The 27352-nt window shown below is 52.0% G+C and overlaps 2 protein-coding genes across 2 annotated transcripts; one reads left to right on the top strand and one right to left on the bottom strand.

Moving 5' to 3' along the window:
- Positions 1-1369: 1369 nt before the first annotated feature.
- Positions 1370-5215, bottom strand: SMIM33 (small integral membrane protein 33). The gene is made up of 2 exons (XM_030229361.2): positions 5083-5215; positions 1370-4640 (listed from the first exon to the last, which is right to left on the bottom strand). The coding sequence occupies exon 2, from the start codon at positions 4622-4624 to the stop codon at positions 4241-4243; it is 384 nt and encodes a 127-aa protein (XP_030085221.1). The 5' UTR covers positions 4625-4640; positions 5083-5215; the 3' UTR covers positions 1370-4240.
- On the top strand, positions 4102-26232 carry ECSCR (endothelial cell surface expressed chemotaxis and apoptosis regulator). The gene is made up of 12 exons (XM_018915294.3): positions 4102-4246; positions 7352-7496; positions 16771-16812; positions 17324-17374; positions 18749-18865; positions 19336-19389; positions 21221-21289; positions 21824-21922; positions 22689-22787; positions 23345-23381; positions 24484-24583; positions 25124-26232. Exons 2-12 carry the CDS (start codon positions 7445-7447, stop codon positions 25130-25132), a joined length of 729 nt encoding a protein of 242 aa, XP_018770839.1. The 5' UTR covers positions 4102-4246; positions 7352-7444; the 3' UTR covers positions 25133-26232.
- Positions 26233-27352: the final 1120 nt, after the last annotated feature.

Below are 27352 nucleotides of genomic sequence, written 5' to 3'. Positions count from 1 at the left end.
GTGGGCCAGCAATCCCTCCCTGAGCATGAGGGGTGTGAGGTGCAGCTGCACAAGGGAGCCCAGAACCTTCCTTATCCCCAGCTGTCTGCAGGGACCTGCGAGGCTCCTGGGGGCCCTTTCTCACGAGGAAGGACGTGATTCCCCCTCTCACACCAGGTACGGAGCTCTGCAGGAGGTGGAGGGAGCTTCCCTTGGGGTGGCCCGGCTCTCCCTGAGCTCATCTCCGTACAACCAGCAGGTGACGCCGGCTGAAGGTGACTTCGGCCGAAGGTGACCTCCCCGTGCCACCCGCTCCAGCCTGGGCGGGGCTGCTCATCCTCCCCCACCATCACCAACCCCCCGGGTGTCCTTGCGGGCTCCTCCAGCGCTGCCTGCCCGGAGCTCCCAGTGCCCGCCGAGGCCGGGGCGGGCCGGGGAAGGCGCAGCCCCGGCGGTGCCTGCGCTGTGCAGTTGGATCGCTCCACCACGAGAGCCCACTGCTGCTCCGCGCTGGGCTCCGCCGCTGTTCCCGCCTGTCCCCGGCACCGCCCGAGGGGCTGGGGATGCTGAGGCCCCCGGACTCTCTCCACAGAGGGACTGCGATCACCCTTCCCCCGGCGGACGGTCCCGGGGGGCTCCGCCGCCCCCAGCCCTGCAGGGAGGCTTGGGCGATGCTGCAGCTGCCTCCCCTCCATCCTCAGCGGATGGAGGATGGAGGGGAGGATGGAGCGGGTGCCTCCCGTTTGGCACGGGTTTCGGGTGCTTCCCTCCGTTTCACAGCATTTTAGGGTGTTTCCCCCGGTTTTGCACAGTTTAAGGTGTTTCCCTCGCTTTCACGCGATTTTAGGGCGTTTCCCTGGGTTTTACACGATTTTAGGCAATGCTGCAGCATCACAGCAGAGTCTCCCCCAAACCCCACTGTACCCCCACTAAACTCTCCTTTGGGGGAGTTATAGAGGTGCCTCCACTCCTGCAGGGCAACACCTTAATTAGGGAGGAAATAAAAGGAGGAGCGGGCGATCCCTGATGAGGACAGAGTTAATTACGGATGTAGCAGCTCCCGAAAGCTTCCCCAGGCAAAAACCTGGTTTTGAGCAAAGCAGCTCCTGCCTGCCGGGCTCCAGGAGCTGCCCTGCACAGAGGGGACGATAAGGAGAGTATTGTTGCTCCGTGCTCATAAAGGAATTATTATTAAGGAGGGGAAGAAAGTTGTAAGTGAAGTAAATTGGGCTAGGCTGGGTGTTTGAATAATCAGGAATAATGTTATGGTAATGTCATGCACGGCTCTGCTGCTCCAGGACCCTGACGTGTTTTATAAAGCCCGGTGCTACAAAAAGCAATTCTGTGAGCAGAGAGAGGGAGAGCTGGCCAAAGAGAAACGAGGAGAAGCTGTAAAAATGATGTTTTATTGTGTGGGAGAAAGCAATGAGTTGAGATCTAACCCTTGATGTTCTTCTGGAGGAGAAAGCTGGCAGCATATTGTCACTCGCTTGTATGATTTAATTTGCTATTCTAAGTCTTACAGTAATTTCTTTCCTGTGCTCCAAAAGCTTGCATCTAAATTTCTGTTTGCAAATGAAACACATGAAAGAACTCCCCAAGGCTGGGGCTTCAGAGCTGGATCCTCCCAGAGTGCAGGAGGCTGCTGACAGGACAGGGGCAGGGGGCACCCAGCAGCACCACCTTCCACTGCCACTTTGATTTGATTTTCGTTTGACGCCCCAAAACACCTGAACACCAGCCCGGGTGGGCTCCCTGTGCTGCACAGGGTAAGTGATGGATCCGGGTTGTGACATCAATCAGACCTTTACGAGTCCCCAGCAGCTGCAAATCAATAAGTGCCAGCAATAATTACCCATTCTGTCTTTCCCTTTATTAATATTTAGACGTTTTTAATCTTTTTTCTCTAAATATGACGTTTCCCTTTTGTGGGTGTCCTTCAGAGGGAGCTGCCAGGAAAGCTCCTGTTCCCCTAATTAAAGGCTTTGTGCTGGATGGAGCTGCTCCCTGAGCAGGAATGACACAGCCACCAAAGCTGGGGACGACTCTGCTGCCTCAGCCTGGGCGGGTGACACTGGCTGATATCCCCAGGAGGAGAGTGCAGCCTCTCTGGGTGTCACAGTGCAGATCTTGTGACGGTCACAAGGGGTCGTCTTGTGATGGTCCCCAGCTCTTGGTGGAGGTGACCACAACCCACAGATGTCATTTAAAGAGATCATGGAACGGTTTTGGTTGGAAAGGACCTTCAATCCACCTCAGTGCCACCCCCTGCCATGGCAGGGACACGCTCCATCCAGCCTGGCCTTGGGCACAGCCAGGTATCCAGGGGCAGGCAAAGCTGCTCTGGGCACCCTGTGCCAGGGCCTGCCCACCCTTACAGAGAGGATTTCTTAATTAGGAGAAGTCCCTAGAGGTGATTATCTCCTCAGGGGTGCTGTTAGGGACGTACACATTGCAAACAAAGCCCTCTTTTGACATGGAAAGGGGAGCAGGACTCCACAATTTTCAATGGAAATGACAGCCCTTATCTCCTGTAACACGGGTGTGAGAGAGCTGATAATGCCCTATCAGCCCTGGAAAACAAATGGGAACAAATTCGAAACAGAAAACAACCCTCCCAAAAAGTAATATAAATTATGTTTTTTGTGGAGACAAAAAGTTTCCAGCAAGTCCAGCTTTAAAGCAAAAGAAAGGCTGGAAATAAGTGAGAGGAGGGATCCTGAATCATCTGGCACATCGGGAATACCTCCAGCTCCTGGAGGAACAGGTAAAGCCCATCTCTTGTCCAGCTGTGCCCACAGGGATCTGTGCCAGGGATCTGAGGGCAGACACAGACCTGGCTTTTCCAGTATGGGAGAGGTGGAAGCTGTATCCTGACTTCTGAGGCTGTCCAGCAGAATAAATCCTCGGGGGGAGCCTCAGAGGCTGCTCCCTCCCCAGGGAGAGTCTGGGACTGCAGAGATCCCGGTACCTCCAGCAGTAGAGACCCCAGGGCTGAACAGGGTCCGTGCTCTGACAGCCCCAGGAGCCTGCAGGGCTCCGGTTTCACCTCTCCTGATCCCTCTGTGGCACCTCAACAAGGTTCTCCCCAGGGTGACAGAGCCTCTCAGCATCACCCCACTGAGGGTGACAGTGCCAACCCCACCATTGCTCCCTCCTTGGGACAGCACTCATGGATGGGGACAGAGAGATGACCACAGTGAGGGTGACCACAGTGGGGGTGACCACAGTGGGGGTGACCACAGTGGGGGTGACCTCAGTGAAGGTGACCTCAGTGAGGGTGACCACAGTGGGGGTGACCACAGTGGGGGTGACCTCAGTGAAGGTGACCTCAGTGAGGGTGACCACAGTGGGGGTGACCACAGTGGGGGTGACCTCAGTGAGGGTGACCACACTGAGGGTGACCACAGTGGGGGTGATCTCAGGACTTCCCATCCCTTTGCACAGAGATGCTACAGACTCTGTCCAGAGTCACGAGAGCTTCCCCTCTGGTGCCAGCACCTACAGATGTTCAGCCAGCTGTGATGTGCCATTATCACCTCTTGCCTCTGCTGTGTCACCTCTCTTCTCTCACCCACCCCCATTGGGGACAGGACACGTGTCCCCTGTCACTGACTCCACCCAACACGGGATCAGGAGCTGCATCCTCTGCCCTCCTCTGCTCTGGCTGTTTGCCCGAGGGGCTGGGGGGCTGGCAGGGGCAGGACAGTGTTCCAGCCCCCCAGTGTGGGAAAAGGGGATGTGGCATGAAGCAAAGAGCAGCTGGAAGCTCCTCTGTGCAATATAAACAGTGTAACGAGGACACCGTGAGTGTGGAAACATCTTTCACTGGAAAACAATTCCAGATTATGCAACTTCCAGCTACTGCCAGGGGACTGAGTACAGCCCCAGAGCTCCCCAGCTGGGGCAAGGACCAAGGCAGCTCTGCTGGCCACTCCCAGGCAGTGTGGGACAGGTAAAGCCAGGGCAGGTAAAACCAGAAGAGATGCTAAAGCTGTCCCACGCAGGCTGAGCCAGCCCCAGAGCCCAGGCTGGGACCCAGCTCCTGCCTGGGGACAGTGACACCCCTGAGCTGGACTTCTGGGGGCTGAAGATGGGTCTTGAACCTTCTGGCTGAGCATTCCTGGGACCACACACGGGTCTGGGGAGGTGCAGCCTCTGTGTGTGGGCAGCAGCGAGTCCTGGGATACCCGAACATCCCACCCCAGCTTTTCCAGCGGGACACGTCCCTCGAGCCCTGGCCGGGTGGCCCCGGGCCGTGTCACAGGTAGGTGATCTCGATGACATTGGGCTCAGCACTCCCGTGGGGAAGGTGGTGGTTGCAGGAGCAGTGGCAGGTCACTCCAGCCGAGCCCATCTTGCCGTGGGCATCCAGGCGCCTCCAGTCGGTGAGGAGCACGCTGTCCATGTGCTGGGCCATGGGCTCGTGGTGCAGCGTGACCTGCACCGTGCGCAGCTGGGGGCCGTAGTGCACCAGCAGCACGATGAACACGGCCAGCAGCACGAAGAGCACCACGATCACCGAGATCACCGGCAGCGCGTCCGATTTCTTGGTCACGCTCTTGACGATGGAGACGGGGGTGAAGGCGGCCACGTCCTGGGGCTCGGGCTGTCTCAGCTGGCTGCCGGCCACCGAGGCGTTCATGGCTCAGTGGGGTGACCTGGCACGGGGACAGGGCGGTGACCACCGAGCCGAGCCCGTCCCTGTCCTCATGTCCTGCCCTTGAGCCTGCAGCTCCTGCTGCACGTGCAGCTGCCAGGGAATGGGACGATCCCTGAGTGTCCCCTCCCTCGGGCTCGCAGCACAGGGGAAGTTTTGGTGCTGAAGTCTGGGGCTCGCAGGATAAGGCAGTCCCTGCATCTCCCTGTCCTGGGCACCTTTGGACACTACACCTGGCTCTTGTGGGGAGCCCTCTGCCCTCCCCTCTCCGCCCCCGGCCCCACGATGCTGATCCAGGACCAAACCCCACGGGGACCTCCCAGTGGGACCCAACCCCGTCAGTCGTCCCTCGCCAGACACAAGATCCCGTGGAGCCAGCACGGGTGGGAGCGGAGGGCAATGGGAAAGGAAGGAAGGAGAGCCCTGCCAGCCCCACGGGGTACCTGGGCGTCCCTGCTGCCTGGGAATCATCATCTCCGGCGGCGGCGCTGGGAAGCTGCCGGCGGGGCGAGCAGGACGAGCTGCGGGCTGGTTCTCCGGTGAAGGTGCAGCCGGACTCACCTCGGAAGTTGCCACGTCACAGCCCGGCCCCGCCGCCGCCGGGACTCCCCGGGGCACACGGGGAGCGCCCGCTCATCCCGCGGGCAGCGCTGCTCCCGTCCTGCCGCTGCCGCATCAGCGCTGCCGCCCTGCGACCCTCCTGTCCCCCGCGGCGGGACAAGGGCCTTTTGTCTGGGGAGAAGCACCCTCCCTTCCCCCTTCGGCTGCAGGAAACCTTCCTGCTGCCACCGGCGGGGCGTGAAAATTGAATGTGGTGAAGGAATGGGTGTAAAAAATCCCTTTGGGCATGTGAGCTGTTTGCACAGCCCGGCACACCCACGCTGTGCTCCGGGCTGGAAGGGTCCTGTCCCCAGGGATGGCACAGCCCCGGGGATGATGGTCCCTGCCGGGGGTCCCACTGCTGCAGAATTTGCCCATTTGCCAGCACGGCTGTGGGGTGAGTCCATGGGAAGCTGTGGATGCTTTGGGCCTCCAGTTCAATGGTTGGACTCAATGATTTTGGAGGCTTTTCCAACCGAAAAGATTGTGTGAGCTGCTGGGGGTCACAGGCAGGAGCCAGAGCCAGGTCAGGGCTGGCACATCCCTCCCCTCACAGGTGTCACCACCCTGCACACAGGTACATCCCCCCGGCCCAGAAGTGCCATGTGTCACACCCTCTGCCCCAGCAGTGACCTTGAGCACATCTCAGAGCAGAAAATACGGATCCCTCGGAGCTTCAGCCATTACAACATGCATCTTCCCATCCTTACACCCCAAAACACCATTGCTCTTACCTGCAGGCTCTCAGCAGACAGGATATTTGGGCTCGGTCCTTCCTGCACGTGGGGAGGACACGGTGGGAAATGCCTTTTCCCATCCAGCCAAGCATCCAGAAGAGATTCAACTGCGTGTGAGCTTCTGGGTATTTGCACTCATTTCAGGATTCAGTAAAACCTTAATCTACAGCATAATCTCTGAGCGTCACATCTGTGCAAGGCACAAAAGGATGGGGGGGCTGCTGGCAGGGGGTTTGTCCCAGCCAGGCTGCTGTGGAGGCCTCCAGCCTTGGTTCTGGTGGTTTTCTGGGGGGTTGGAGGGGTTGGAAGAGACACACGGAATGTGAGGAGCTGTGCCATGCACAGGGGGGTGATTCCCTTCAGGGCTGCTGCTGTCTGCCAGCTATGGGAACCAGAATCCTGCTGGCAACATAGGATACCCTTAATGCTCTCCATGCAGTGAAGGAGAAACTCCCTAGCCTTTGGCTGAGGCTCTGTGGCTTTTGGCGGCTGTGGGAGGGGGCTGGAGCAGCCCCTCAGACCAGCAGACAGAATCCTCTGGCTTTGCATCCTGCACACCACACAGACCCCCAAGAAGGATACAGGAGCCTTTCCTAGGTGAGGACACTAAAATGCTTCTCCTCCTGATAACACCACTGACATCCAGCACAGGATAAACCAGAACCTCTGGGGTTCTCACTGTGGCAGGCAGGACCTGCACGGAGCAGCACAACCAAGGTCAGGGCCAAGAAACCAAATGCCCAAGCCCTTCGGGCTGGATGGGGGCAGAACCAGCCCAGTTTTCCAGTTCTTGCCCTTCTCAAGGAACTGGGAACGGGGTAGGTCAAAGCCCAGCATGTGCTGTTTGTCCTGCAGGGTGCTGCTTGAAGAGGAGCATCCCAAAGCCACCATGGCAAGGCCACTATCCCAAAGCCACCATGGCAAGGCCACCATCCCAAAGCTGGCATGTCCCAGCTCCCAGACTCGCTGGAGCTGCCCAGGGAGGCACAGGGTACAGGGCAAGCCCAGCTGCTGAGCCACCCTGGCCCCACAAGGAGCAGTTACCCTTAAATTCCTCACAGATGTGTTAGAATCCCCCTCTCAGGTGGCAAGGAGGCTTCTCCAGCAGCTCTTACCCCAGGGAGGCTGATGTGGGGGATGGGACCTGGGGCACATGGCAGCACACACAAAACGCCTCCCAAAAAGCCCCGGCACCGTAAGGGAGCCGCTGGGCCCGGAGCAGGGCATCCCTCCGAGAGGGAGCCGAACCCCGGCAAAGCCCGGCAAGGTTTCCTCTGCCGCCGGTGAGCGATGGCTCACATCCTCCCCGGCCATAATGGGCTGAAAAACACAGTTCCCCTGTGGATTGAGCCCGTTTCCTCCTATTCTTTAACAGGAAGCTGTGGAGAGTCAGCCCAGGCAGGCGAATCGCTGCTGGCGGTCCCTCCCGGGATGGCCAGAGCTCCGCCAGGCACAGAGCAGCGCGGAGATGCCGCTCCCGTCCCTCCGTGCTCTGCTCTGGCTCCTCCTGCTGCTCCCAGGTGAGCTGCTCCGCACCCGGGGAGCACCAGGCTCGGACGGGGGGATTTGGGGGGCCCGGCTTCACGGGGGGCTCCAAAGACAACGGGACAGAGGCTGGGAGCTGCCACTGGAAAGCTCAGCCTTGCAGCTCAGGGGTGGCAGCAGCCGGGCTGCTGGGGAAATCGTGGCTTTGTCTGGTTTACAGGGTTTGTTTGGCGCTGCTGGAACACAAAAGATTTGTTTGCAGCTTAATGAAAGGAGTGCTTGTGCTGAGGCGTTTGGAGTAAGTGACTTTTGTCAAGTAAGAGTCAAGGTGGAACATTTCAATGTACAGGGCATTGTTTTCCTCAAAAATACTTTTTGTGCACTTTTTGCTCTCATTAGTATCAATACAAAGCCCACGTGCAAGGCTCGTGCAGAGCACATCTCGTCCTTGCTATAATAATTCTGCTGCTTTGGGGTAATTATTCTTTGACTTCTCTTTCCCATCTGAGTCGAGGTGTGGGATGAAGGAGCTGGTTTCCTGCTCTAAAGGATGACAGGTTGCTTTTCCCTGCATTGTCAGGCCCCTCTTCCTTTGCTGACAGCTGTAGTAGCTGGGAGCTGGAATACATTCAAAGGAATATAAAATAATGTGTCTCCAACTCGAGGTTTTATCATTAAACCATAGAAGCTGCCTCGGGTTACAGCCACAGTGCTGGTAATAATGGGATTTTTAAAAGGCAGAGAATCATAGAATGGTTTGTGTTGGAAAGGAAAGATCATCTCATTCTGCAGAATATAGAAAGTAATTTGGTTTGTAGCTGTATAACTCCAAGAAATAAGAGCACGTGGATTGGAAATTTTCTCTCTTCATTAGAGGCCAACACTGCTGCCTTCAGCAGAGGGAGGATTTGTTCCTGGGATCAGAGCAAGGATCACACCAAGGGGCTCTGAGCGCCTTGGCCACCCTGTGACACTCCTTAATGCCCACCCAGAATGTTGCCTTTCCTCTTAAAACTGCTTGGAAGGGCTTTTATGGAACTGCAATGGCACAGAGGGTGCCAGGCCCCTTCCCTGGCTGGGCTGCACCACGCCAAGGTCCATGGAGTGGGAATCCCAGAGGCACTGCTCAGAATCCCAGAATTCTGGAATTCCAGCTCCCAGGAGCACCTAGTGCTGCAGCACAGGTGGAAGGGATGCCACCCCCCGTCATTCAGTCTCGACAGCATCACTCTGTCCTCTCAAAGCCACCTGTCTAAAATCAGGGGCAGGGACCGTCCCCCTGCATGGTCACTGCACTGTCACACCTCTCCCACCAAACCACCCTTCCCTGGAATGTCCTGCCTCCCTCTTCTGCACTGATCCAACAGCCCCAAAATAGCTTTTTGATTTCATTTTTAATTTTACAGCAAGGCCCAAAGGTGGTGCAGCCCCTGGGGAAGCTTTGCACAAGGCAAAGCAGCAGCTTAGGAGAGGGACAGTCGGGCTCCGTGGTGCCGCTGGTTTCCCGGCACACCAGCAGCTGGGAAAGGGAATTAGGGGCTCTGGAACAAGGCTCCCTCCTTTGGGGGAGATTGATGTAACCTTGAGGAGACACAGAATCAGCTCAGGCTGGACACTAACACCGGCCTGGTCCCACACAGGCCTTCCTCGCTTTTGCTTGGTGCAAATCCAGTATTTTATTAATTTATCATTTCCTAAATTAAATGTCTCCATTCTCATGGTTATTTCTGAAGGGGGGTTCAAATAAGGGAAGTTCAAACTGTTATTTTGTAATTGCTGAATTGGGAAGGTCTGGCACATTTCCAATTTGGTTTTCCTCCCCCTAGAAACACTTAGCAGAAAATTTGTCCAAACAAACCTCTTCCTATAGACCCTTTCCATTACAATGGGCAGGCATTTTCCAGACAAAAGATTTCCACTGTAAAAATTCCTCCTCAAAGCTGATGAAAACCCAGCAGGATTTCCCACTGTTGTTGTTCCATCCACTGCTCTCCTTATCTGTGCCACAGCCTGTGGATGGATAATGCCATGAGAAATGTGGTATTTCAAAAGCAGACATGTGTTTTGAGATATATTTTTGATATAATCCAAAAGATGAGGTGCAACTATAGGACAGGCACCCGGATTCCAGACTTGCATCCTCAAACCAGAGCATCCTAAAGCAGATTTCTCAGCCAAGGGCGAGGCCAGCCCAGCCCTGAGGTGCTGAACAAGGAAGAGAGAGCAGGAGGTGGTTTGGAGAAATGTTTGCTCACACAACAAACTGCTCCCTTCGGTAACACAAAACCCCTCGGTGACCCTGCAGCTCTGACTGCAGCAGTTTCCAGGAATTCTGTCCCATTTACAATAGGTGAGTCAACAACAGGTGTCCTTGCAGGAGGTGGTGCTGGTGCCCCAAAGCCAGGAATGTTCCTGCTGGGAAGCCAGGCTGGAGAAGGGAGCTGGGGCTTCTGCAGCACCAGCAAAGTCCCAGCTGGGAGCTCTACTGGCCCCAGTTCCCAGAGGAGCCCACCCAGCACGACTTAACCACCTCAACGGGGGAGAAGCTCCCATCTGAGTCCAGAGCAGGCACCAGGATGGTCAGAGGGCTGGAGCCCCTCTGCCATGGAGCCAGGCTGGGAGAGCTGGGGGTGCTCACCTGGACAAAGAAGGCTCCAGGGAGAGCTCAGAGCCCTTCCAGGGCCTAAAGGGGCTACTGGAGAGCTGCAGAGGGACTGGGGACAAGGGATGGAGGGACAGGACAAGGGGGAGTGTCCTTAAGCTGAAGGAGGGCAGCTCTGCAGGTGGGGTCTCACTCGAGCAGGGCAGAGGGGCAGGATCCCCCCTACCCTGCTGCCCACACTGTGGGGATATGAGATGTGAGCATACATGAAGAGTTAGGAAATGTGGGAGAAAAACCTGGGTCATTCCCCCAAAATCTGTACTCAGATGAATTGTCAGGCCAAGAGGCTTTAACTGGTCTGTGGCTGTTGCTTCTGTGAGACTGGAACCTCTTCCAGGCAGGGTTATCCTTCAAGTGCTCCCCTGGCACTCAAGCCAGGACACTCAAGAAAAGCAGGTGGAAAGAACAGGAATGATGAATTATTATTCTCTCTCAACAATGTCTGTCCTATTCCATAGCATTTTTAAGTCAGCATTTCTTATCTCAAAGTTTACATGCAGATGCATAATGTGTAAACCTTTTACCAAGCTTTGAAAATTCTCTACAAATCCATTTCCCACAAAATCCCTTAGCCACCAGCCCCTTTCACACCTTGTCTCCTGAACCAGTCCCAGCAGATCACATTCCTGCTTGGTAGTTCATAAACACCACAGCAGCACTCAAATTTATTTATTGAGCAGCACTCAAATAAACCTGGGGAATCTCAGAATTACTGGAAAGAATAATCAGTTTGGGAAGAAACTTGGAAAGTGTCCTCTGTAAAGAGCTTTGAGTTCTGCTAATAAGTAATATTATTAAAAAACTGTAGGTAGGCAAAAAGCACGGGCTGGGCTCTGGGTCCCATCAAGCCTGGATTGGTGGTGCCCCCATTTTTCATTTGCCCTGGGCATAGAGTGATTTCCCCTCCAAAATCCCAGACCCAGCTCCAAACCTGAGGAGCAGCAGGGCCAGGAGAAGGACAGGACCCACATCACCAGGAGCAAACCCAGAGCTCTAAAATAAGCAGGGCAGGGGGAAACTGGAACCAGCGAGCTCCTGGGAGGGTGAGGGAGCAGCAGCCTGTTGGAGCAGGGGTGGTGCAGCCAGGTGAACAGCCAGGCTGCTTTTCCTTCCCTTCACATGGAAAAGCCAGCCCTGGGCAGCACAGGGGTGCAGCAGAGCTGCTCTGTGCTCGCAGCTTCCCCACATTGTTTGTCTCCCGAGTTGTTTCTACATCCAAGTGGGTTTTAATTGCCTCCCACTAAGATCTGCTTCCAGACTGGCTCACCAGAGAGGAGCAGGGAATGTGGTGCTTGGAGAGGATGCCCAGGCCCAGCCCTTGAGGACGGGCAGAGGAAGGCAACAATTAATTTTAATTGCTGATGAGATCCGGGATTAATTCCCGGCTCTCTAAACTTTCCATACCACTCTGACTGAGTCATTACAATTCAGAACAACTTGGCAGCCAGTTGCCAACCCCCCCCATGCCATTTGGGAATTAGGCACTTGAACACCTCTGTGGATCTGGCCCTGATTTGGGCTGTCAGTTATCCACTCTGCAGAACAACACTTTCCTCTCTCTCCTCCACAATTCCCACCCCACCTGTTCTGCTGTGAGACCCTCAAGGCAGAGACACCTTATTTAGGCAGTTAATAAAACAGGACCTAGGCTTTGGCAGGACTCTCTGCTTTCCAGTTTTCCTAAAAGAGGAATTTTTTCCATGTGGAAGTCCTATGAACTGGGTGTTGCTCACTGCTGCTGTGTTTCACCCAGGAAACAGCTGCACCTGTGTTAAGTGGTTGGTTTTTGGGTTTTTTTTGTTTTGGGTTATCTGACAGAAGTGCCAATAGCTGAGTTGCAAAGCCTATTTTTAGCTTGCTGGATCTCTTTCCTGAAAGTGTTTTCAAGCACAGGGTGACACAAAGGTGCAGCCCTGCCCTGTGGGCTCTGCAGGTGGGACATCCTCCAAAACTGCCAGGAAGTGATGAGTCCAGGGTTCCTTGTCACTGGGAATAGATGCTCCCTCCCCATCAGCAGTTCTGAGTGGACAGGAGCAGTCCCTGTGACTCCACACCAGTGCCAGAGGTCCTCCCCAGTGACTCCAACCCTCCATGAACACAGGCTGGACACCACAAGCCTGTCTTGAGCCTGATCTAAACCCGGCTGAAACCTTTCCATCAGCTGGCTCAGGTCTCTATAGGAAGCCGTGGCAAAGTTCGGGGATTTAAAGTAGTCCCTCTCTTTGGTCAGCAGCTGGAAAAACCATGCTTTAAATGTCTACAGTTGCCAAAAACAATACCAAAGCAGAAATACCTAAAATTCACTTGCCTTTTTGTTGACTGGTTGACATCACCCTCTGTGCTGAGGAGGAGTGGGGTGAGCTGTTTGCTTTGGGAATATCTCAGCTACCATGAGAGAAGGCTCCAGGTCAGACACACCTAGCCCCACGGGAAAACAACTGCCAAGAACAGAAATCCAAAATTCTCCCGTTTACCCTTTGGAAAAATTACCAGGAAAGCAGCGAGCGCCGAGAGTGAAGCGCAGCTGCATCCCCGACGCGCTCCTGTGCAGCCCTGCAGCTCCTGTGGCTAACTAGGACTTTCCCATGACAGCATAAGCACAAAGCCGTATTTCCCATGGTAAATCCCTCAGCCAGCTCCCAGTCTCCACCCAGGACTGCACAATCCAGCTGTAAATCCTTTGCACCCAAACACGCAACGAGCTCCTTGGCAGTGCTTGCCCTTGTGGAGGGGCTTTGATGTTTACTGCAATTCCAGCTGTGTCAGCCGTGTCCTGATTATTGCTGGGAGCTGTTTCTGCAGCCAGGGCTCTCTGTGCTGGCAGCAGCCCTGGTAGGGAATGGTTTCCAGTTCCAGGGTCCCCCGGGATATCTGCAGGGAGCTGTGACACGTGGCGCCTTGTGTTCACCCCGTCCTGCTGCCCAGTCCCACAATGGGAGCTCGGTCTCATCCTGCCTTGCACAGATCCATCCTGCTCCTGTGGGACCAGGGATGCTGAGCACCCTGCCCAAAAGAAAACACCCAATAGAGCAGGGCTCTTGCTTATTTGAGTTGGCAGGGAAGGCACAACAAGCAGCAGCGGCCAGAAGTCGGAGCCAGGCCGGCTGCACTTTGAAATGAAGTGTGGATGTGTTTAGAGAAGGCAGGGCCGTTTATTCCGGAGCAGAATGCCAGAAGGGATCTCCAGCCCTCAGCCTCTCCAGAGCAGGGCAAGCATCAGCCCAGCCACAGGAACTCTGGGAACTGAGCAGTGGGAGAAAACTGCTTTTTCATCTTTTTTACAATAACCACAAGGTTTAGGTTTGAAAACAGAGAACTTCAGAAGGTCTCCAGTGTGACCCTCAGTGGCAGGATGAGCTGCAGTGACGAAAGTGTTGAGTACAATAATTTCCTCCTGTCCAAGGGATGCTGGAGCTGGCCCATGGATGGCCCCATCAAGGGATGGCAGAGCAGGGCAATGTTACCTCCCTGTCCCTCAGCTTCCTCCCATCCCCAGAGGCTCTGTTCAAACTCTCAGATTTCTCCTAATCTGCACCAAGAAAGGCGGAATAAATGTCCATCTGAGCACCTTAATTTTCCCTTTCCCTTTGGCAAAGGCTGAGTGCAGACAGCAGCTTTTTCTCCAGCAACTCTGGGTGCTTCCACCATGACCATGAAAAAGTACCTGGGAGCATTTCCATAAGTGTGCCACAGCTACTTCTCCCCTCAGGAAAACATGACAATGGTTCCTGCTAGGGAATTTTGGAGAAAGGGGAGCTGTGTGAGTCTGGCAGCTGCTGGAGGATATGGACCCCCAGAACAACCTCAGCACTTTATTTTTTGTGCTGAAAGTAGAGAGTATCTTAAGGCATTTGCAAACCAATGTCCAGAATCATCCTCCTTCCTCAAAAGAAGCTTCTCTACCTCTTGAGGAATGGCAAACATGTGCCTAAAACATTCTTTTTTTCCCATTATATTAATTGATTTAGTAAGTGATGGTACAGCTGCCCATAACCCTGTCTCTTGCTGCCCTGATGCCTTGTGCAGGCTAGCCTAGAACAGAGATCAGACAGAGTTAAGGAATAAAATAGGGATTTATTAGGAGGCCTCCATGGATCCACCTTGGGCAGCACAAGAGCCCAGCCAGGGCTGCACCCAAGATGAACCAAAATGGGCACAAAATGCACGACCAGTCACAGGGTCTCTCACTTTGATCAGTTCTGCTCCATTTGCATATTGGAGTTCATTGTCCAATTCCAGCTCCAGCCCATCCAGTCCCACCCTTGTTTTTCTCTATCCAGCCCATGGTGTTTGTGCTCCTTGGCTGAGATTTGGATCATTTGTCCTTGGTGCCCAGCTAGAGAAGGAATTGTTTTGTCTCCCTGCTCTGTGCACAGAGCTCACCATCCCCTCATATGAAGCCCAGACCCACACACTAAAGCAGCACAGGGCAGTCAGATTCAGCTGAAACCTGAGGTATCACCCTGATGCTCCTTTAAGTTGCTCTTCAAAACCCCCAGGAAAGGATATCCCATAAATTCCCCAACACAATCACTCCTAGCACCTCACCAGCCCTATGCTAAGGCACGCTCCTCTTTCCCAGCCTCCCTTTTCCTTGCTGCACATAAAGGTCCTTAGTTCCTGATCCTGCTCCAAATGGAGTTAGAAAATCAACCAGTCCCTTCCTCTGATTAAAGGATTAAAGACTTGATCCTGTCTCCTCTTTCATGGATTGAACAAGACAGTTTTCCCACCCTGCTGCCCAGTAAATTAGAAGAGAAAAACATGGAAAAGGTATGAAAAGTCCAGTATGATTTTCACAGCCAAGCCATTTCTGGGAATAAACCACATTTTATTATGTGTTCGCCATGGTTTACACACTTCCTGTCTGGCTGGGATCATTGTCATAAAGCCTCAGACACAAAAACAATTACAGCTCCAGAGCAATTCCATGAGGAAAATGAGATCAATCAGGAGCTCGCTATACCCAGAGGATGCCGAGGGTGAGCTCTGAGCCAGAACCATGTTCAGTGCTCAGGGTCTCCTTCCAGACACCCCTTCCTGCCTGGGCCCTCAGCCTCCCCGGGCACCAACAGCTCCCCCTGGCCCTCCCCCTGAGCTCATCTATACCACCCCTACAGCTCCTGGCATCAAAGAGTGGCTTGGGCTGGGAGGGATCCTAAAGCTCATCTCATCCCACCCCCTGCCATGCCAGGGACATCTTCCACTAGCACAGAGTGCTCCAATCCTTGTCCAACCTGGCCTTGGACACCTGCAGGAATCCAGGTATCACAGGGATCCAGTGCCACAGCTTCACTGGACAGCCTGTGCCAGGGCCTGCCCACCCTCCCAGGGAGAATTTCCTTCCAGGAGAGCAGGATCTGGTTGAAACGGTCACTGCTGTGCCCTGGCTGGTGCTGCCCTGGCTGGACCCTCCCCTGCACCCCCTGCAAAGGCACTGCTCCCACCACAGAGCCATGAGGCATCATGAGGGGACAGTGTGCTGGAAGGATTCAACCTTCCCTGCCATCCCTTTCTCCCCAGATCCCTTTTCTCCCATGGGATGTTGGTGAGATGGATCACCAGGGCAGTCAGATTCAGCTGCTTTCTGTACCTGTAGTGTCATTTCTGTCATTAAACTTAACCACAGAGAGCACCAGGGTCACCAGCAATAACCATTTGAAAATCCCAATTAGGATGTGCATTCCAGCAATGACAGACTCAAAGTCACCTTCCCAAAGTTAAACCAGCTGGGTTGGATTTGATCATTTAAAGTGTATTTACATTTTTCAGGTCTTGTCCTCAACTCTGGGACATTTCTTTCTCCCATTTTCAAGGGCAGTATTTTTAATTGCCAGCTCATCTAACCCTTGGGGTTGGACTAGATGACCTTGAAAGTTCCCTTCCAAACTAAAACACTCTGCTCTGTGACTCCATGAGCACAGGACCCCGGGAGCTGGGGCTGTAACAGAAGAACATCACGGATGCTGAGAGCAGGAAATGTGAGGGATGGAGGCAGGGGTGCTTTGTCATGAATCCAAAAGAAAAACAAACAAATAAACCAAACAAAGCCCCCTTTCAGCTGAGGAACTGGGGATCCAATGAACACCTACAGCCTTGTATGGACCTGCAGGACTACCCAGCCCTACAGGGAAAGCAGCTCATGAGGGCTGCAGCTCCCTCCAGACTCAGTTTCCCAGGACACACAGGAGAGGAAGGAGAACACTCCCATCAGCTTCTGGAAGCCTTTACAAACCTCCTCCATCCATTCCTTAAGGTCTCAAGGGAATAAAGTGTTCAGAAGTGTCTTACCTCCGAACAGCTCCAGAACACAGGTCACACACCCTGCTGTGCCAGGGCTGAGCTGAGGCAAACAGCTCACAGGGAGGGAATGACCCCATGGATTTCTGTGGCCCCCCCAAAGGGGAGGAGGACATTTATCCTGGCTGGATAAACTCCACTACTAATTTACTCAGAGCCTGATAGTTTTACACTCAGTAAAACTTCTTTGCTACTACATCTTTGCTAATGTTTTTGGGGCAATCCCATATTTCCAGGTCATTCTGACTGAAGATGAGGAAAACCCAAACCCCACAAGGAACAAGAACAGCAGTGTGTTAGTGACCACCACAGATCAGCACCACTCACCGTCTGCTATTTCCTTTCAGGTTCCACAGCTCCCACAAACTCCTCCACCCCTGCTGGAACAGGTACCTCTGCTTGTGATGTGCTTTATGTGTCTGTTTGGATAAGGATGCACGTGGAAATGGGGGGATGCAAATTTGGGGAGAAGCCCCAAATAGGACCCTGATTCCAAACTCCCATCTGTTGAAGGATCTTCTCCAAGGATCCTGCCTCTGCCCGCCCCATCCATCAGCAGTCACCCCCAGACCTCCAGGGGACATGGAGGGCACTGTGCCCCACGGGCTGACCCGGCTTGGCTGCTTTTTGTCCAGAAGGGAGCAAGGCTGTGTTCCAGGAAGCCTGGGGAAAGCAGAGGGATCCTGCCTGCTCTTTGCTCCCTGTTCCCCAGCCGTGGATCCACGGAGCTGGTCCCTACAGCCACACCAGGGACAAACCCTCTCCTCAGCATCTCTTGCTCCCCTCACCCTTTCTGCTCTCATTGGCTACCATGGCCCCTTTCTAGCCTATCCTCCAACCCTCCCTGTGGGATCCCACCAGCCTGGAAATGTCACCTCTGTGCCTCTGCTTGTGTTCCAGGTCCATCCCAATCAACGGCACCCAGCCCTGAAGCCAAGAACCACAGCTCAGGTAATGCTCAGCTGGAGACTGGCTTGGGGACATCCCAGTGGGGAACTGGCCTGACCTCAGTCCAGCTGGGCCACCCCACAGTAACCAGGGCTTTGCAGGGGACAGTGGTGATGAAGTAGGAAATTTTGTGGTGTCAGGGATTCTGATCCTGCCAACTCACCCCACAGGGATAAAGGCACAGGTGTGAGCAAAACCAGGGGCAAAGAAATCAATAAATTGAATAGGGAAAATGAGATGATGATAGAGTGGAATCCCAGAATGGTTAGAGTTGGAAGAGACGTTAAAGTTCATCCCATTCCCTGTGGGCAGGGACACCTTCCACTATCCCAGGCTGCTCCAAGCCCTGACAAGCTGGCTGATCTTTAAGATCCCTTCCAAGATAAGCCTTCCTATAATTTTTGACATATATAGAAAAGCAATTACACAAGAAATTATTTCTCCAGCTCCATGTCTGTAAGTGTCCACTTGGATCTTTGGAGAGAGATCTCTTCCTGATATGTTTCAGGAGGAAAAAAAAAAAAAATCTAAGTATAGCTACCCTTCCAGAAGGACCCAAAAATATCAAGGAATAAAATCTCAAAAAGATCTCTGTTTCTGCTTCCAAGCCTTGCAAAAAAAAAAAAAAAAAAAAAAAAAAAAAAGGAGAGAGAGAGAGAAACTTAAACTCAATCCTAAATTCTAATATTTCACTGAAACATTTGGATAAAGGGAAAAAAAAAAAACCCCACCACATGAACCTTGAAACCATTTCCACATGAACCTTGAAACCATTTCACCATTTTCTCAATTTATTGTGAAGCCAAGAGCAGTCTAGACAAGGAAATTGCCTATAAATTCCCAGCTGGTGATCCACTGTTCCTTGCAGAGAGATTTTTGAAAGCTTTCCCCCTCACATCTTGCTCTGGATCTGGGGCAGCTTGGAGCAAGCTAAGGCAGAGGACAGAGCCTCCAGACCACTTCAAGAGCTGAATTATTTGGGCTTGGAGACTCTCAATGAAATGAAAGGTGGAAGTTGGCATTTCAGAGCACAAGGAAATGATCACATGGTGCCAGGCAGCTCCAGGCAGGTCAAGTGTCTGGTGACAAAAACATCTTCATTTTTCCCAGCAGGGAAAGAAGCAGTGGCAAACCCTGACTTTCTCCACGTGTTTGCTGAGCTCTGCCAGCTCAGCATCTCCTCACAGTGAAAAGAGCAAAAGGAAATTCCAAAGTACAAGAGCTCCTTGACTCTGAGCAGGATGAAGGCTATTTCCATGCTTTCCCTAGCAGATGATTCCTCACTCTCAAGAAATTTGAGGGCTCTGCAATAGCTGTGCCCTCTGAAAGCTGTTTCCAGGCTGAACCTTTTGAAGTAACACCACAATTTCTCTACAGAGCCATCAGTAAAATCAACACCACTGACCAACCTGAGCCTCACCTCTGTGGGTCAAACTACTACAGCCAAACCCTCCCCCACCACTACAACAGCCCTGACAGCAACCACTGAGCGAGGTAAGGATGAAAAACCCAAATATTTCCTCAGGCAGGGCCTGTTTGTGCCTCCCTCCTTATCCAAGCCAAACTGCAGGCATCAGAATATTGGGCCTAGTCCACACTGTGCTGGTTATTCAGCAATTCTGCAAATATTGAATTTCTCAGAGGTTTTTTTTTCTGAAAGAGCAGCTCATTCCAGTTCTCCAGATGGACACAGCCAGGCCAAGCCAACATGAGAAAATTCAGATCATCGTTTATCAAATATTGGAGCAGCTCCAGCCTCCCCAGGCTCCCTCTCCCAAGCTCACCCGTCAGGTACACTCTGAGCTGACTCCACATCTGGCTAACTGGGCATCCTGATGTCTGTCTGGAGGGAAAGCAGCATGCAAATAAATATTTTTACTCCATGGACACCCAGCAGCTCTCCATAGTGGAATCTGTAGTGGCTTCTCAAGTTAATTGTCCTTTCCCATGTTTTCTTTATCTAGATGATAAGTCCAGTGGAAACAGAAGCACAGCAGCTCCTTCTCCAGCACCTCAAGGTACTTTGTCCTTTTAGAGACTAACAATAAGATCACATGATTTGATGGCAATCAATGGCACAGGTTCTCTAAGCATGAGTCTTTTTTGGGGGGTGAGCCATCCAAAATCACATCTGGTGTCTTTACAAGCAGTGATAAAACATGAGAAAAATGCTCTTAACATCCTCTGCTGGGATGAACTTGAGCAGCCAACCAATGGATCTGTGTTTAGGAGAGGGGAGCCCTTTTAAAGTCTTTTTAAATAAATATAATTTTGCTTTTGACAGTTTGCTTAACCCAATCTGTAAGTACAAATTAGAGAATTCAGTAAGAGTTTTCTCAGAATAAGGGCAGAATCCAAGTGACTGGAAGACTGAAATCTGACAGCTGAGCTGACTCTCCATTAAAAATTCAGCCCCAAAAATCTGCAATGGTCAAGAAAGTGCTCTGCCTCTCCAAGTACCTCTCAGATCTCCAACACAAGCAAGGTGAGAAAGCTGTGGTCAGCTGTGCCCACACAGATGCCCACCCAGCATGGCTGTGCCTAGCTAAGCCAGGAGCCCTTTGCTCAGAGCAGATTGCTGTCCATTCCAGACCTGATTTACCACTGAGAAGCTCCACACATCTTTGAAGAAAGATGCTGATGCTTCCAAAAGCCAGGTCTCTCATTGTGTGAGACCCAGCATTTCCCAGGGATGGGGTATCCGTGGCAGGCTCAGCAAACCACAGCTTCTGCCTGTGGCTTGAAGAACAATTTCAGAATTAAACAAAGAATTTGATAAGTGGGAAAAAAATTGTATAGCAGCAGACTCTGCTTCTCCGGACTGTTCTGCTCCTTGTGGCTTCTGAAATGGCTACATTTATATGCCTTTTCCCCTTTTTCTTCTGGCTTTTGACAAAATGCCATTCCAAATCAGGGATGTTTGCTGTGGGACAGAACCTGGGTTCAGCTGCTCCCCAGGCAGTGCCAGGAGCTGTGCACACCTCTCCAGGCACCACATCCCCTTGGTCAGAGCTGCTGCTGGGTGCCTGGGCATGGGAAAGCAGGGAATAAGACCCTGCTTGACCTACAGATGATCCTCTGAAGCTCTGAAGTATCACTTTGAATCTCCTGACAGGGCCTGTAGCTGCTCATTAAGGTTGATGCAGACACTCTGGCTGTTCAACAACAGCCTGGAGGCAGCAAAGGATGTTTTTCCTCTGTACTAGTAAAATACATGGGCTGGCTTCGCATTTCCTTGCACAGGCACTGGAAGCAGCTGTCACAAACCAAGCAGCTTCACACAAGCCAGTTTATCCCACTGAGAACTGGAGTCCTTGCTTGGACAATCCTCTGTGCTGCCACAGCTAGACTGCATATGGTGTACAAGCTAGCCCAACTCAAAAAGGTTTAATTACTTCTAGATAACCCAGCATAGCAAATCCACTCACTTCAAGTCCAGGAACAAGGCAAACACTCAATCCACACCCACATTCTGCAATATTTTCCCCCCTAATCAGACTTATTTTAAAGTCTCAATGCTTATGACCTACAGCACACCTATAACATTCCCAGCTCAGTCTTCCAGCCTTGTCTTGCTGTTTCTGTCCCAAACCTGTACCTGGGACTGCAGACCCTAAAGAATTCACAAAAGGGTATTTGAGTTTTGGTGCCCTAGGTTTCTATTTGTACATGGAAAATGGGACAAAGTATGTTTGGTGGGAAACTTTTAGTATGGAAGTGGGAGTATTAATTCCAGGTTTCCCCAGACATCACTGGCACTACTGTGAATCCATTTTCCTCTCCATCAATTCCTTTGGTTCTTGAATGTCACTGGAGGTCAAGGCTCACATTCTGTGTTTCTCTGTGCAGGTCAGGATTCCATGAGGAATGAGAGCACCACAACATCAGCAACTCAAGGTGCTTCCTCCTCACAGACAGGTGATTCCTCCTCCATATTTTACATTCCTCTGCACAGCCAGCAGCAAGGCCATCACACAGCTGTCTTCAAGGCAGCATGGACACCAAGGATTTCCTGAGGGGTGATGAACATCCCATACAGCCCTTGAGAAGCCTGTAAAGCTCGGCAGAAACAGCACTTCAGGCCAACTTCTTGAGCCTGGGAACAGCAGGAAAGGCGTCATTATGGCAAAAGGTTGTAAAAGCAGGAAGGCTGGACAAATTCCCTCCTCAAGCACAGTGCCAGCACTGACTCTGACCTTTCCCCACTGGGGTCCCAGAAGGAAACCTTCTGGGTGCTCTCAGCTTGTCCCTAAAAGGGGCCCCACCAAAGCAATGATTCCACACAGGTCTCACTCACTTTGCTCTTAATATTGATGGGCCTGGCCAGGATACAAAGTTGGTCTCTTCAGTGAAGTGCAAGTTAGGGCCTCTAGGATTGCTAGGAATCCTCTTCCCAGCCGTGGAAGAATGTCTTTTATGTAAAAGTAATTTCTACCTTTCTCCCCTCTGTAGGCACCTCAAAACCCATCACCCCAGCACCCAACTCCTCCAGCCAATTGCCCGAGCCCACCCCGACAGACGAGAAATCACCGCTGACGGTGGCAGCTTTTGGTAAGGTCTTGTGCCACCTGGGGGGAGGAGGGGTTCTCCTGCACCAGGCCATGCTGGTTTGGACACCCAACTCCACGAGGCCCTGGCACAGGGTGCCCAGAGCAGCTGTGGCTGCCCCCGGATCCCTGGGAGTGTCCAAGGCCAGGCTGGACACTGGGGCTTGGAGCACCCTGGGGCACTGGGAGCTGTCCCTGCCCATGGCAGGGGTGGGATGGGATAGGATGGGATGGGCTTTAAGGTCCCTCCCAACCCAAACCATTCCATGATTCCAGGATTCTAAGTCCAAGGGATTCTTAGCAGGACAAATTTCCTGTGCAAAGAATTGTTTGATTTATTGAGGCCTGATGTCAGTATCAAACCCACACTTGATTTAAAGTGTCTAAAGATGGTTTATGGGACAGATAACATCACCCACAGCTCTAGCTTGTCTCTCCCTGTTACATTACTTATTTATCCAGCTTTACACACTTTTGGGATAAGATTTACCAACTATAGCAGGAACATACAGACTCTTATCAATCCCCAGTGTAATCAGCTGACTTCTGCTTTCCTGGCACTGCCTTACCAATTAATTATTTATTGATTAAGTATTCATAGCAGCCCTTTGAGGTTAAAACACAGGAGGATAAAGCTATTTGTTCTAACAACTGTTTGCTTCTTTGCCTATTACGAACCATGCTCACATTAATGAAAGTATTGATTTCCTAGCCAAGTTTTGATGTCAGAGTCTCTCTGCTGCTCAGACAGTTCTTTCCTCCATCCCCAGGTGTCATCAGCTTTGTCATTATCCTGATCGTGGTGGTCATCATCCTGGTCAGCGTGGTCAGCCTCAGGTTCAAGTGCAACCATTCCAAGGACTCGGAAGGTATCTGTCCAGGGGAATCTGTGCTTCCCTAATCAACAAGTCACCAGTTTATGTGGATCTGGCAATTCCTAAAAGATGCATTTGCAAAGCTTACACTGTGGTGGGGAGGTTTGGAAGCCAGACTGGAATATGGATTGAGCAGTCAGAAATGCAGTGTGACCTCCTCACTAGAGCCCCAGCCCAGCCTCATCTGGATGTGGCCTCAAATTTCCTGCAGCTCAAATTCCAAGAGGTGGGCAGCTCTTCCAGCAAAACTTGGGGAGTTTGACACTTCTTTTCCTTAGGAATCCCATTTTCCATGAAGCAGTGCCCAGCAGAGGGCAAGGCTGCTCTGCAGCAAGGCAGAATCCTTCCCAAAGCCCAGCAGGGCCAGCAGGTCCTGCCTGTACATCCCCTTAGCTGAAGGGTTTTCTCTAATCTATTCCCAAGTTTCCCCCACAGTGTCTCTAATCTCATTCAGGTTCCATTTATACCCCTGCATGAAGTAATTCAGAATAGAGCTGACTTATTTTATGACTTCTTGCCTCTACATCACCACCTGCTTTTCTCCCCCCCAGACAAACAGAAACCAGGAACCTCCATGGTATCAGAGAGGTAAGGCTGCTCCTGCCACCCACATCTGATTGAGAGTGCCTGTTTTATCCCAGAGCTAATTTTAGCAAGGAAAAGAATCTGCTTTGGTTATTTCAGGTGGAAGGAAGCTTGTTAAAGCATCTTTGAGAGAGTTAGAAAAGCAAAATCAGCTTTGATAACACCTCATCCTCTGATAGAGACATAGATAGAAGATCAATATTTAGGGGGCTCATCTCAAAGTTGCACTGAGAGAAGACTCACCACCTTCCCAAAGCAGATTGTCTTCCTTGCCTAGCTAGAGCCTTGAGGTCTAAACTCGAGTTTCTGTCTCAAATATCTCCCAAGATGCCCATTACTGTTTCCTTGTCCTGAGAGCAGGACAAAGGAGCCCCAGTTCAGAGACTTTTGGAAGAGAAGCATCAAGCAGAGAATGGTCCATCAGAACTCCATGGTCCATCACTGCTATTCTAGAGGAGAGGCTGAATGTGGGAAAACAGCAGGAAACAAGAGCTGGAAGGGACCAAAACATATTGCTGCTATTTTTCCATCTAATAGTTTCCTAAACCCTAATTTGGAAAGGGGACACAGAGAGCAAAGTCTGTGGGTGCCAAATTTGCATCAGCATCAGTGGTCACTAAATACCTTTAATGATTGTATCCAAGGGATCTGAAGCCACTGAGACAGAACATGCCAGAAAACAGGACAGTGCCTAAGGCTCCCTGATCCCAAAGTCATCCAGCCTCCACTGGCAAGGAATGCGCATCCCAGCCCTCAAGGCAGGAAAAAAAGGGGAATTCCACCTTCCCAAGCCTTGTAACTCTCTACAGATGGGCCTGAATCAGGACAGCAGCTCAGTGGGTGGTGGAAACCAAACCTGGTCCCCCACACTAGCCTTGGCCTTGCCTGTTTGTCTCCAGCTCTCTGCAAAGAAATTTTGTCCCTGGAGGTGTCCAAGGAACACCTGGACATGGCACTCAATGCTTTGGTCTGCTTGACCAGGGGATGATTACTCAAAGGTTGGACTCGATGATCTTGGAGGTCTTTTCCAATCTCAGTGACTCTGTGATTCTGTGATTCCCTCTTTTGTTTCCCAGAGTAATTAATTATCTCCTTTCCTTGGCAGCTGCTCAGCAGACACGAGCCAGAAGGGCAACAGCATCACTCTGATCTCCATGAAGAACATCAACACCAACAACAGCATGAGCTACCCCCTGTCAGAAAAGGTTTCCCTTTTCAGCTTTGCTTTCTAGGGCACCAGCTGGGAATCCTTTCTCTGGCTGGATAAGAGCATAATACATAAGAGCATGCCTTGGGGTATTTCTCTGCTCTTTTATTCCTTCAGAAATATGACAAAAAACAGCTGCCACAAATTTCTAAAGGTTCAAACTGCTTTCAGTAAGCCTGGTGAAAAGTTTGAGTGCCCATCTCAGGTTTACCTGGGCTGGCTGAACTCAAGGTGCCAAGTTTACTTCAGGTACACAGGTGACATCACCTGTGGCCAGCTGCAAAGCTGGAGGGGTTTGCCATTAAATGGAGAGGTCTGTGAGAAATAGAGGTCTCACCCTCCAGCCCAACTTATCCACTCCTGCCCCTCAGGTGGTTGAAGCACATTCCCATCAGGGCTCTCAGGTCCATCCTACATGAGGAATTCTTATCATTTTCAGTTGTTTTAAAGCTGGGACTGAGTTTGGGAGAACACATTGCTCTACTGCCTTTGTCAGCCCAGCCAGGCCACTGATGACCACGTTTTGTTCTTTTGGCAGGTGCTATGAAGCCAAGAGCCCAGAGCTTGAAGCTGACATGTGACAACCAGCAGTGGCTTTCTAGGTTCTTTTTATTTTTCCTTCGGGGAAGGAGCAAGGGTGGACTTCATGTATAAATTATTATGTCTTTTCTTACCAGTACATTTAAAGTAGTGTCCTACATAGCTTTCCCACCTGGGGCCTAAGGGCTTTCTCCACTTACAGCCTGCCACACTCAGTGGTTGATATGTAACTCTATTTTTGATATGCCTTCAAACACTCAGATAATTCCAGCAGCAAGAAGCACCAAGGCACCATCCACTCCACTAATAAACCTCTGCCTTAGATGAATGGCCTTTATAGTCTGTGCCAGGCAGTCATGGGCTCGTTAATCAGCATAGCCCCACGTGGAGCCAGACCCGTGCTTGGGAAAGCTGATCCGAAGCTGAAGGCCTGATGGGACTGAAATGCCTAAGTTCTGGGTCAAATCCCAGCATGACTGCTCCAAGCCCCTTATCCCTGGTGCCCTCATTGTCCCCACAGCAGTGGGATGGTCACATCACATCCCCCAACCTCACAGGGCTGTTGTGAGGCCTCGTTAATCCCTGTCTGTAAAGCGTTTGGAGAGCCGTGAATTAAAGGTGCTGCTGAAATGCAAATTGCCATCTCAAACACTTTATTATTAAGATTATTATTCATAACAACAGAGCTTCGGGAAGGCAGATCGTTATCTCCCCACGTGCTCAGCTGAAGTGTAAGGAACAAAGTCCCTGCATAGATCAGGGTTTATCTCAGTGTAAAATGAATGGCCACAAGCAAAATGCTGAGCTCCTTCAGCTCCTGGAGTGTGGCAGCCCAAGTTTGCCAGGGGAGCTTCCAAGGGAAATATAGGCTGGATATTAGGAAAAAGTTTTTCACACAAAGAGTGATAAAGTTCTGGAATGGCTGCCCAGGGAGGTGGTGGAGTCCCCATCCCTGGGTGTGTTTAACAAAGCCTGGATGTGGCACTAGGTGCCAGGGTTTAGTTGAGGTGTTGGGGCTGGGTTGGACTTGATGATCTTGAAGGTCTCTTCCAACCAAGTGATTCTGTGAATTCTATGTGATCTTCACCACTGCTTCCCCAAAGCTTCCTGAGACCAGGATGAGCACCATCCCCTTGTGCAATGCAAGAGGCAGCTGTGCTTTGCAGCTGGCAAGGAAATGTTCAGAAAAAAAAAAAAAGCAACATTTTCAAAGCTCCTGGTAAGAGCCAACACATTTTTAACCTCTGACATCTTCACTGGGTAGTTTGATAAGTTGTTTCCTAATAAATTAAGCTTTTCTAGTAACATTCATGAAAAGTAAAATGTTGTCACTCAGCCAGGCTCCACCAGACTGGTAAATTTCCTTAACAGAGAGTCCCAGATAATTCCCAATTAGATGGACCCAGACAGCTCCAGTTCCCAGAGACCTGGGACTCCACACATCAAACAGAACAAGTAGATTTTTAGTGAAAGTAAAAAAGCTTTAACAACTCTCCCTGGACCTCTGAGATTCCATAGGATCTCACCACTGCTTTAATTTTCATTCCTTTGACCTCCTTCTTCCCACAGGCCCTTGAAGGTCTTAAAATGAGAGTGGGCAGGCCCTGGCACAGGCTGCCCAGAGCAGCTGGGGCTGCCCCTGGATCCCTGGCAGTGCCCAAGGCCAGGCTGGATGGGGCTTGGAGTAGCCTGGGACAGTGGAAGGTGTCCCTGCCATGGCAGGTGGGATGAGGGGGAAACCACCAACAGCATTAGCAGTGATGGAGGCAACCAGGAAATGTCTTGTAGTGAGGGGCCAGAACAGGACGCAGCCCCCGAGGTGCCCCAGCAGTGTCAGCACAGGGGACAGCACCGCCCTTGCCGCCACCCCAGGGCTGGCACAGCCCAGCAGCCTTGGGCTCACACTGAGCTGCTGTCACCGGTGTCCCCAAGACCTTTCTGAAGCTGTTCTAGAGAGCCCCAAGGAGGGGCCGGGGCTGGGGCAGGCTCTGCAGGGGCCACCCGAGGAGGGCTGAGGGCGCTGGGCTGGTTCAGCTGCAGCAGAGGAGCCGAGGGCAGAGCTCAGGGAAGGAGGGAACGGCTGCAGGGGAGCTTTGGGATGGAGATCAGGGACAGGTTCTTCCCCCAGAGGGTGCTGGCACTGCCCAGGCTGCCCAGGCAATGGGCACGGCCCCGAGGCTGCCAGAGCTCCAGGAGCCTTTGGGCATCAGGGATGCACAGGGGGGAT

Source organism: Serinus canaria, chromosome 13, assembly GCF_022539315.1.
Source record: "Serinus canaria isolate serCan28SL12 chromosome 13, serCan2020, whole genome shotgun sequence".
Taxonomy (NCBI): Eukaryota; Metazoa; Chordata; class Aves; order Passeriformes; family Fringillidae; genus Serinus; species Serinus canaria.
The sequence above is the reverse complement of the archived record's forward strand: the minus strand, read 5'-3'. Positions and strand labels throughout refer to the sequence as shown.

What these genes read in the sequence shown, in the direction of transcription:
- SMIM33 (XM_030229361.2), bottom strand. Translation starts at nt 4,624, where the DNA reads ATGAACGCCTCGGTGGCCGGCAGCCAGCTGAGACAGCCCGAGCCCCAG.
- ECSCR (XM_018915294.3), top strand. Translation starts at nt 7,445, where the DNA reads ATGCCGCTCCCGTCCCTCCGTGCTCTGCTCTGGCTCCTCCTGCTGCTC. An exon ending in GCTCCTCCTGCTGCTCCCAG is followed by an intron (nt 7,497 to 16,770) that starts GTGAGCTGCTCC and finishes ATTTCCTTTCAG; the next exon opens with GTTCCACAGCTCCCACAAAC. An exon ending in CTCCACCCCTGCTGGAACAG is followed by an intron (nt 16,813 to 17,323) that starts GTACCTCTGCTT and finishes CTTGTGTTCCAG; the next exon opens with GTCCATCCCAATCAACGGCA.